The sequence below is a fragment of the Platalea leucorodia genome, assembly GCF_965183815.1.
Source record: "Platalea leucorodia genome assembly, chromosome: W".
In the NCBI taxonomy this organism is placed as follows: domain Eukaryota; kingdom Metazoa; phylum Chordata; class Aves; order Pelecaniformes; family Threskiornithidae; genus Platalea; species Platalea leucorodia.
Genome location: NC_138859.1, coordinates 46,835,457 through 46,846,806, shown reverse-complemented (window position 1 = coordinate 46,846,806; position 11,350 = coordinate 46,835,457). Strand labels below are relative to the sequence as shown.

General features: G+C 52.4%; 1 protein-coding gene across 1 annotated transcript; it reads right to left on the bottom strand.

Annotated features, from left to right (window-relative positions):
* Window positions 1-2,337: 2,337 nt before the first annotated feature.
* LOC309601988 (gastrin-releasing peptide-like) lies at window positions 2,338-7,332 on the bottom strand (the record flags this gene model as incomplete). Its single annotated transcript, XM_082335248.1, has 3 exons — window positions 2,338-2,391; window positions 5,683-5,933; window positions 7,182-7,332. 3 exons carry the CDS (start codon window positions 7,330-7,332, stop codon window positions 2,338-2,340), a joined length of 456 nt encoding a protein of 151 aa, XP_082191374.1.
* Between the last annotated feature and the right edge of the window lie 4,018 nt (window positions 7,333-11,350).

Genomic DNA, 11,350 nt, shown 5'->3' with positions numbered 1-11,350 from the left:
CATTTTTAAGTTATAAAAATCCTGGGACGGCAATTAAATACATTGGGTATTCCCTTTGGCTGGCATAGGATGTCCACCGAGATAAACGGGATTCGCCCTGGAACTCAGAATATCCGGTGGCGCGTGCCGGTGGTCACTAGCAGCCTGACCGACCGCGCACCCGCCGCGCGGCAGTCCCTTCCCTCCACCGTTCTGCCTGAGAGCGCCCGCCCGGCTGGACGGGAGGGCGGCAGCGGGCCCGCCCGGGCATTCGCCCGCCCCCGCCTCGGTTCGCTGCCGCTCTAGCAGCGAGTCAGCACCGAGCGCTACCAGGGACGCGCGAAGCGGAACCAGGGCTGCGCGGCGGGCGGAGGTGCGCCGTTAACGGACGAGCGTCGCGCGGCACCGCCAGGCGCGCGCCGGGGCCGGAGCCCGGCATCTCACGGGCGCGGGGCGCCGCCCGCTCGGGCGGGCAGAGAGACGCGCGGTGGGGTGCGAAACGCGCCGCGCCCCGCTGCCGCCCGCAGCCGCCTCAGCCCGCCGCGGCGGGGGGCGGCGGCGCCGGCCCCGGTAACGCCCCGCGGGCGCCGGAGCCTCCCGGGGAACGGCCCGCGGGGGCGGCCCCGCCCGGCACGACGGACCCCGCCCCGCCCCGCCCGTCCGTGGGCCGAGCGCGCCCCCTGCTGGAGGCGGGGGAGCTCAGCGGCGGCGGGGGCCGGGCGGTGCGGGGGGCCGGGCGGTGCGGGTCTGGCCCCGCTCCGTGCCTGTGCCGCCGGTTCGCCCGGGGCCTTCGGCGCCTCTGGGACGGGGCGCGCGCTTGGCCGGTCGGCAGCACGAGCGCGTCACTTTGTGCAAAGAGCCGCCTGGGGCTCGCTGATCCCGTCACCTCCTGCCCGTGTCACGGAACGGCTGCGGTGAGAAGCGACCTCCGGAGGTCACCTTGCCCGGCGCCTCCTCAAGGACCGGTTGCCCAGGACCGCGTCCAGGAGGCTTTTGAATATCTCCAAGGAGGGAGACTCCGCCGCCTCCCCGGGCAACCTGTGCCGGTGCTAAAGCCGCCCTCGGAGTGAAGAAGTGTTTCCTGCTGTTCGGAGGGAGCCTCCCGTGTTGCAGCCGGTGCCCACTGCCTCTGGTCCTGTCACTGGAAAGAGCCTGGCCCTCTCTTCTTTATACCCTCCCTTCAGGTATCTATACACCTTGGTAAGACCCCCCTGAGCCTTCTCCTTCCCAGGCTGAACAGCTGCAGCCTTTCCTTGCAGGAGGGATGCTCCAGCCCCTTGATCATCTTTTGTGGCCCTTTTTGGACTCTCCAGTTTGTCCGTGTCTCCCTTGCACTGGGATGCTCAGAACTGGACACAATGCTGCACGGGTGGCCTCACCAGTGCTGAGAGGGGTCACCTCTGTCTCCAGACCTGTTTCTCCTGCTCTGTGTTGAGCCATGCATGGACGGACACTTCTTGTCGTCCTTACAGTCTGGTCTGTCAGCACTCTCCTTTGAGGAAAGGTGGCAGCACACTATCTCCTTGCCTGGGCCTCTGATGGTGTGACTATCCACTCCAGAAAACTACAGGTGAGCAAGGAGCATTGCTTGGCTATAGCGTGCTGCAGCCCCACAAAAAGCATCACGAGCTTGTTCTCCTGGGAGGTAATGTTCTTCCTTTAGTCTCATGTGGACACACAACGGTGCTGGACCTGCTAACACACGGTTAGGAGCGTGTGGTGGGAGCACGCTGAGCTGCCGCATCGCCTCCGAGTCAAACAAGGAGGCAGGGTATCTTCCCGCACATCTCCCTGCTGCCTGCACGCGGAGGTGCATCGCACACCCTGCGCTTGGCCCGCGGATACCTTGGGAAGGCAGTGCCAGCTTCCCTCCATTGAAGAAAAATTACAGCCCAGGGAGCAATTCAAGAAGGACAAGAGCTTCAGAAAATGAATCATTCTGTTGTTTCTTTGTTACTAGCTGCGGCACAGCCAATTTCCATTTTATTAACTCAAATAAAAGTATAAACTCAGCCTTTTTATTAGTACTATTTATTGTGAATGTTGAAATGTCATGTAGTTTTGAACTGAGAGATGAACTGATTAGATAGGTAAGTCATATAATTAATTGGAAGACCCTTCCGTGACAATTATATATATATCAAAGCCATTCAAGTGAGAAAACGCAACCTTGAAAATGAAGTAGAGAGTTTAGTCATTGCTGAAACATACAAGAATATGTGTATTTAGATATTTTACACAAAGGAAATCTTGTTTACAGAAAAGAGACCTTGTTGATTATCTGATACAATCAAGTGCTTGTGAAATATAGTCTCTTACAGAAAGTATTCAATTTCTTCATGATTTAGAGACCTTCTTTCAGCTTGGAGTGCTCTCTTTCATATTCACAACTTGAAGCAGATAGTCCATCATCTAATAAAAAGACAAAAATATTATTTATAGACCAGTCCTGAAAAAAGTAATTCACTAAGTCAATAAGCTTAATATATATCTGCTCTGTGTATTCACATAACAAACACATTCCTAATAATCTTTCCAAAACAGACCTCATTTGTCTTGGTTAGCGTAATAACCAACTGCCAAAGTACAAGGAAAGTCATTCTCCCAAATAACTCTGTCTGCCATCTCATTTATATAGTGTCTTATTAGTGTTAAAAAGCCAAATCTTAGAAACAATTTAAAGCTTATTTTCCAACTTACTTTTACACTTAGGCCAACTTGCAGGAGAGATTTCCCTTCTGATCTTTAACTGCTTTAAATGTAATTTATTCACAGAATAAAGAGCAGGCAAGATCTTAATTTGCCTGGTATTAACTGAAAACAGAAGTAAATAACTCAGGTGCACCACTCTAAGCCTAATTCCCAGAATTCATCTCCTTGGCTTTTTTGACTGTTTCTGTGTTACAGCACTTTCCCTACTCTGGGTGAGTCTTTTAGAAAGAATTTTTTTATTCTTGAGAAATGTACAGCACAGTGTGAGCATTAGCGGTAAACAATGCACTGGATGAATTTGAGCTAATAAGCAAAACCCTGAATTGAGTTACCTGAAGTACATATCTGTATTTACTTCCGCAGTCTTTCGCTTTGGGGATTTCTGATCTTAAATTTTAAATTCAAATTTTAAATTAAATCAGCTAAATTTGAAAGAGTCCATGAAACAAAGTCCTCATAGCACATTTCTTCCCACCACAGCCTGTCTTGGCTTATGTTCAGTAGACGGGAACACAGGGTTGCACACACACCGAGACAGACCCCTCGTGGTTAGCATCTCTGCAAGTGCATACTCGGTCTATGAGAATTATAGCCCCCCCGATGGTGACATGGTCTCGGGGCAGCTATTCCATCAGCTGACAGTAGGGTTCACGATTTACCTTTTTTTGGTCACATTTCGATACCTCAGTCTAACAGGCCATTTCACAGTGAACAGTAACCCGCTGTAAATACGCTGTCTGGTTCCTCCTAGAATTAGTTTCTATTTCAAACGCAAACACACTATGGCTGGAAAAGTATTTCGTGCCAAGTACAAACCTCTGATACGCTCTGCATCATCAGCGGCAGTTTACTTTACCTGCCCACCTTGCACCGAGGCGGGCAGCTACGCTCATCGTTCCTGCACACGGACACCCTTGTTAGCTGTGGTACAGCAGCACCTGACACGAAGGTGTTGCCTAACCAACGTTTGTGCGACATGGAACCCCTCACACCCAGGAAAATCTACAGAATCAAAATCCAAAGGTCATTTTTGCTCTTGTATCATTGTGTACGCGTACGACTGAATTTCCTATGTATACCAGAATTCCACCTTTATAAATAAACACGGCCTCCTTTATTAAAAATAACGATTATCATTATTTAAATGTTTAGGAAACTATCACACCCCTCAGAAAAGTAAAGCACATTACTTTCAGTCTTCATCTGGAAGGCAGATCTCAAAAAGATATATAGCTTAACTTTCAGGCGCTGGGTTTCTACTTTCTGAAGCCAAAGGAAAAACTATACACTGTATCTTATCTAGGCTGCATATAATCAGGTATTTGTGTCCAACAGTAGGAAAGCACAGGTTAAGTACTACTTTCATGATTATGTTTCTCTTCAAGATGGAGACAAAGGAACTGTTGAGTGCTGGAAATCAAAGGTTCTATGGCAAAATGAGGTTCTGCAGGTTGTCTTAGTCACATGAAAGACGTGATGTTTTACTAATCATTGGAGAAATCTGGATATTTAAGGCAATAATCTCATTAGTCCATGTATACGTTCAATGTCTGACCACAAAAATGTGGATATTAATTTAGGGTAAAAGTACACACGTATGGATATGATTCAACTTACTGGAGGCAACTTTCAGCTTTCGTAAGTACGATTTATTACCAGAAACTTTTAGAAGTCAAAATATTTCCCTCTTTACATAGCATAATGGAATTCGTTCATCTAATTTGATTACAAAGCTGCACACTGCCGAGCTGAAGCTGAGATAAATAGTTTTCTTTTTAAATAACATTAATCACAGTTATTATAAGCATCGCTGTCATAAAGCCATAGCCAGAAAGAAACCTATGGACAGCATTCATATCAGTGGTGTAACAGACTTAAATCACGGCTTAATTTAATGGGTAAATTTTTACCCATATTCAAGTCAAAACCAAAGTATTCACGGACTTCACTGCACCGAGATTTCAGGAGGGAGACTGGGCTGAAGTCAGCCCAGGAATATTAACTACATCATATTACAGTAGAATATGGAAAGAAAAAAAATCTTCCCGTTAATGTCTTTAAGGGGGTGTATTAATCTTTTTATTCTATTTCAATGTCAGCCAAAAGAATTCTGCAGCTATATCACCATTACTGTACCTGACGCATTATAAAGAAAGGAGTTTTCTAGTAAATTCTGCATTTAGACCCCGATTACTTTCTGTAAAACCTCACTGATACCCTTCCAGGTGTATTTTATAGGATTTTCCAAAAGAAAAGGGGTGAATCTCTTCCAAAGCCTTGTTACCTTGTGAAATAGTGCTAATAAGTACATTAACATGAGGGAAGAAGAGGTGGGTCCTGGGCACACATTATAGCTTATCAGTAGCCACAGATTCATTTTGCAAGACCACAAATGACCACAGTAGTGCCCAGCACCCTCAGCTGGGGGGAAAAGACTTGCACGAGCCAAAGACAGAGCTGGGAGCAGAAGAAACTCTCCAGCCTCGCTGCTCTATCCGCTGATCGGCCGTACCTCACGAGCCAGACAAGGTAACGACAGTGAGAATGGCAAGTGAGGGAGACGGTCAATATGATGCGGCTTTATACACGATACCCTTCGCCTTCTTCCTGCCCTCCGTATTCACACCTGGTTTGCACACTAGCTCGTGTGTGCTGAGTTAATACAGAGCTTGGTGCTGATGTGGTCATCTGAGCATGACGTGCTAGAAAAGAAAAGAAAAGAATGGAACGACCAAGCAACTTGAAGGGAGTCCAGACTAAAATTTGCTTAATGCTTGCTGAGTTTATGCCCAGTAGCAAATTAATGCATAAAAAATACAATCTGTCAGTGACAACCTGTAATCAAGAGTAGAGTCTTACTTCACTGAACAACTAGTGCATGAGATGCATTTCTGCTACTTCTCTGGACAATCACAATTGAGAGGAAGCTGACGTTACTGTAAAATGAAATTTGAATACATGGAGTGTTTTTACAGGTTTTATCTTACTTACGTCTTTCCAGCTGCTATTGTCATCTGTCTCCCAGGTGTTCCTGGCATACCAGGGAAGCCCTCCTTTTAAAAAGTGAGCACTTTTGTTTTCATTCCCTTCCAGCAGCCGTAGCAAAGATTTTGAGATTTCTTCCCACTGCAGATAGTCTTCCAGCTGCTTGATATTTTCAGGTAATGCTGAAAACGGGGTCTTGTTTTCTTCTTCATAAACGTAAGGAAAATCTCCAGTGCTCTTTTTCCCCATTAGATGTCCTGTAACAACAATGACAGTAGCATGACATGAACCAAAACAGGTACGGATTGGATTGTTCAAACATCAGCTGGAAGTTGTTGTTGACTGGTGGTATGGCGGGGAGGGAAGGGGTTAGATGATGTCAAAGTTGAAGCACAACTGTTACAGTGTCACACACAATTAATTTCCTGTCTCATGTGCTACGCTGCCAGAGAAAACCTTGCTGGGAACGGGGCAGAGTGAACCAAGCGTTTTGCCTTGAGGTAGGGAGAGGCACCTGGTAAGATTTGCTGCAATAAGAAGTGGATGGAGAAGATGTAGGTTTTAGACTTTCTCTGCCTTGACATGGGAGGGACTGTAGCATAAGCCTATGTTCCGGGGCCTTTCTAGGAGCTAAACTGGATGCACTTTTGATATACCATGCTTTAATGTCATCAAAATGAAATCGTAGTTGGCTTTGGGCTGCAAAGGAGGCCACTGGGAAGGGGAGAGGGAGAGACAGCACCGGAGGACGCTCCACCAGGCCGAGCGCCCCAGGGCCGCGGCGGGGACCAGGGCTCCCCGAGGTGCTGGCCGCACCCCAGGGCGCTGGGGAGCTCCTGGGTCCCCCCAGCCGCCTTCGGGCTCGGGTCTGTGTTCCCGCACCCGGGAAGAAAGGCAGCGGTAGGAAACGCAATGGCCGCACAGGCACGTCGGAGGCAGCGGGGAAAGCCGCGCTACCCGCGCCCTATCCCCGCACCGGTGCGCGGTGCTGGGGCGGGGGCCGTGCGGGACGCAGGCTGCTTCCGCGGCAGCGCGGCTCCGCGCCCGACGCTCGGGGCCGGGAGGGCGCCGGCGGCGGGGCTGTCTGCGGCGGCCGGCCCGCTCCGGCACGGGGGCTGCCGGCCCTCGGGGAGCGCGCTGCGCCCTGCCCTGCCCTGCCCGCCCCGGCCCCGGCCCCGGCCCCGGCCCCGGCCCGCCGCCAGGCAGCGCCCGGAGCCCGGCCGGCGCCGCCAGGTACCGGGGACCCCCGTCGGGACGCCCGTCGGCTCGCACCGCGCCGTCGGCTCCGGGGCGCCGGCAGGACAAGAGCGGCCCGGGGCGGGGGGCCGAGCCAGCGGGACCGGCGGGGCGTCCAGCAGCGGGACCGGCGGGGCGCCGGGCGGGGCGAGGTGCGGCCGGGCGGGGCGAGGGTCGGGCCGGTCGGGCGGCGGCGCGGCCGGCCGGGGTGGCGAGGGGGCGGGCGGGCTGCCGGGCGCCGGGCAGCGGCGGGCGGGACGGAGACTTACCCACAGCCCAGTGGCTGCCGCGGGGGTAGATCTTGGTGAGCGCGGGGGAGCCGCCGGGCTGCAGGGGCGCCGCGCCGCCCTGCGCCGCCAGCAGCGCCAGCGCCAGCAGCGGCAGAGCGCCGGGCCGCCGCGGGCCGCCGCCGCCGCCCATCGTGCTGCTGCCGCTGCTGCCGGTGCCGCCGCCGGTGCCGCCGCCGCTGCTGCCGGTGCCGCCGGTGCCGCCGCTGCTGTCGGTGCCGCCGCTGCTGCCGGTGCCGCCGGTGCCGCGCCGCCCTCCGCTGCGGGCCGGCTCCGGCTCCGTCTGGGCGAAGCGCTGCCGCCGCCGCCGCCGCCGCCCCCCATTTATACGGAGCCGGGACCGGGCGCAAGCGGAGCTGCCGCGCCTGACGCCTCCTCACGGGGCCGGGGCTGCCGCCGCCCCCGTCCCCCCGGGCCCCCGTCCTGCCTCCGGCGGGGGCGGGGGCCGCTGCCGGCAGCCCCGGCCCCCGGCCCGCCTCCCCGCCCCGGCAGGCTCCCGGCGGGGGGAGGCGAGGGGGTGCCGGCCCCGGGGCTCAGCCCTCCACGGCGCCGGGTCGCCGTCCCCCGCCGCAGCCGCGGGAGCCCCGGGGCCGGCAGCCGCTCGACGGCCTTTCCCGGGCCGCGCCGCGCCGCCGCTGCCCCGCTGTCGCCCGCCCCGCTCCCGCTCGTCCCGGCCCCGTCTGCGCCGGGCGCGCTCGGGCTGCTCCCCGTGTCCGCCCGTGTCTGTGCCAGGCGGCAGGGAGCCGGTCCCCGGGCGCTTCCCGACGTCTGGAGAGACCGGCCAACGTTGCCCTAGGGGCTATTTTCTCGATTACATTCGAAAACAGAAACTCCTCAGAAGGTTGTTTTCCCCTCGCCTCCCTTCGTCTTGCGTGGCTTGGTGCTCCGAGGTGGCCGGGGCGGCTGCGAGGGGCCTCGGAGCGCGGGGCACGGGTGCTGCCGGTGGCGCCCGGCGCCGCCCGCCCGCCCGGGGCCTTGTGCGGGGCGGCGGCGGCCGCAGGCAGCGCCCAGCGCTGACGGGGAGGGGCGGCCCCGCGGCGGGAGCCTGGGCTGCCGGGGCCGGCGCGGGGGGCTTCGGCAAACGCCGCGGGGACGGGCGAGGGGATGCGGTGACACTCGCGGTGTACCCTCGCCGTGCGGGACTGTGTGCGCCCGTGTTAAGCTTTACTTGATGGAGAGGGTTTCCCGCTGCTGCCACAGGCTGCCGGACCGGGGAGCCAGGGTGACTCAGATATGTTTCTGTTACAGGAACTATTTCTCTGACGAAGTTTCTGTAAAAACGAATCTATCTTCTTTACAGAAAGCATGAAAATGTTCACAGAAGTGGTATGCTGCTCTAGACTAAAATGACTGAACAGGTTGAAAAATTTTTACAAGAGCTTATGGAAAAAAAAATGCTCTAGCATTTTTTAAGCAGGAGGAATGGCTGTAAAACAACCAAACTCAAAGGAAATCATCACTGGAAGCTCATTGAAATACACGATCTTGTGCAAGGAGTTTCTTTTCATTTCCAATATCACATAAATTTACTGTCACGGGTGACAGTAATGTGACTCACAGATTTACAGGACTTTCTTCTTTCCTCGCACAGAAGCCCTGTAAACTTTTGTGCTGGTTTTGGCTGGGATAGAGTTAATTTTCCTCTTAGTAGCTAGTGTGGGGCTATGTTTTGGATTTGTGCTGAGAACAGTGTTGATAACTCAGGGATGTTTTTGTTACTGCTGAGCAGCGCTTACACAGAGTCAAGACCTGTTCTGCCTCTCACCCCACCCCACCAGCGAGCAGGCTGGGGGGCACAAGGAGTTCTGAGGGGACACAGCCGGGACAGCTGACCCCAGCTGACCAAAGGATATCCCTTTGGCTGAGCACCTGCCTGCTGATGGGAAGGAGTGAATGAATTCCTTGGTTTGCTTCGCTTGCATGCGCAGCTTTTGCTTTACCTATTAAACTGTCTTTATGTCAACCCACGAGTTTTCTCACTTCTACCCTTCCGATTCTCTCCTCCATCCCACTGGGGGGGGAGGAGTGAGCAAGTGGCTGTGTGGTGCTTAGCTGCTGGCTGGGGTTAAACCACGACAACTTTCCAGCGCTCTAAGGCACCTGGAACTGGCCAACTTTGTAATAGTTAATGCATGAAAAGATTTCCATCCTGAAGAGGCAGTGCAGAGGAAAGGATGTATGAACCACTGAAGGAGCCAGTATATGACTGTAAAGGCCATGAAGAAGTGGAACGCTTAAATGCATACTCAACTTCAGGCACGTAAGTAGTTTCACTGAAGTGAAGGTGGATGAGTAGGAGAGGGATACAGAGTCCTGATGTCCTGTTTGTCCCAGAGGAGAACAACAGAGCCAGGGATGAAGTCGTGTGGAATTGGTACAGTTTATGTGATGATCTGCTGTCTAGAGAACCATGTCAGGAAATAGAACACAGAGTTAACAGAGCTGACGGTGAGGGAGCTGCCAGATCCTTCGGCTAACCCTGCACCGCTGGAACTGAACTATACCCAACGGGAGCTGCCATGGATGTGAATCAGCATGACGACTGGGCAAACTATCTAGTACACTCACTTTTGAAGTCAATTGTGTATCCTACTGTATGAGCTAAATTGTTCCCTTGTCTAGTCTTAGTTTATTGCATCTTCTTTTACTGATTAATGTGATTCATTCTTTTATTTTGGTTATTAATTATGCATTCTTGTTTAATTTACAATAGTATTCTCATGCCTCAATCACGAGTTTCGCTGTGCAGCCTGCAGTACAGCTACAGACAACATGTGCTCTGTGCTGAGTGACAGCTGATCAAATACAATATTGCCATCCGTGGGAAATTCTAATTGGTCATTGCAATTCAAGACAGGAAATTGAAAATTCAGGAAACTGTCCATTTGCAGAAAGAAAAACCCAAAGCAAAACATTTGGCTTTCCTAAGCTACAGCGGCTGTACTGGAAGCCCTCTGACTGTCCTTGCCTCCCCAGGCTCTTGTGCTGGAGCTGCCTTCGAGCTGGGCCCTCAGCCCTGGGCCGCAGCCATCAGCCCCGCCGCGGCCCCCGGGACCACGGCGCACAGCGCGGTGCAGCGCAGCACAGCACAGCGCATCCCTGCGCGGCTGCTGGTGCCCCTCGTTTCAGCCCTGGTCGCTCCAGAGGCCACTGACACAGGTTCCCTCGGACCCTTCTGCACCAGCCAGCGGAGCCAAGGGGAAGCCATCAGCAGGTCATCTCCCCGAAACGGCCACATTTGCACAAATTGACTTAGGAAGTCACTTCTTTCCTAGTCCTCTGTTTGGCACAGTACTTTTGTTACTTTCAACTGTTTCTGGTGGTTTTGCTTCTGTTGCTTTATATAGGGTTTATTGAGGATTAACAGCATAAAGCAATATTGAAACCTTCCAGTCAATAAGTCATTTATAGCTGCATATAACACCTATGCTGTTAATAAGCTTTGGCTAGTAACGCCAGACCATGGAGTCTTACTCAGTTCCTTGTTGCCCAGTAGTCCTAAGTCTGTTTTACCACAAACACTATGCAAACAAATAAACCTCTCTCATATTTTGTATATATAGGCTACATCTTCATACGTTTCATGTGCTAAAGGCTATGCCTTCACATTAAATCTCTAAATTTTGCACTGCCAGGAGCTACTTTAATTTCAGATCCTTCCTTACACACTCCAATTTTTATACCTTGTATTATGGACTTAATGAAAGTTTAAATTAGTTTGCCCTTTAGATGATTAAAGTTACAGTGAAAAATACTGATTTAGACAGTTGATCAAATTTGGGTTTGAATTTTCTTTTTAATTAGGATTAGCTTTTTGAATGGAGGGATATTTTTGCCAAGAAAAACACATTTTTCAGGGTTTTGTCATAAAACAAATGCAAAAATCTGTTTAACTCCTCCAAACAAACTGGGTTATTTGAAGCAAGCCACTCACAGAAACTCAGTTTGAGGATTTTCTATTTTTCTGGAAAAGGAGGACAATAATTTTCCCAAACTAAAGCAACCCTGCAGGTCTATTTCTCTCTTTAGTTTTACCTTTCCTTTTAGATTGACAGCCATCATAAGAGCCTTCTCTCTTCATTGAGTGTGTTCAATGGAAGTTTATTCTTCCTGTTTTCAAAAGAAAGAGGCCCTAGGAAGATCTTTAATCC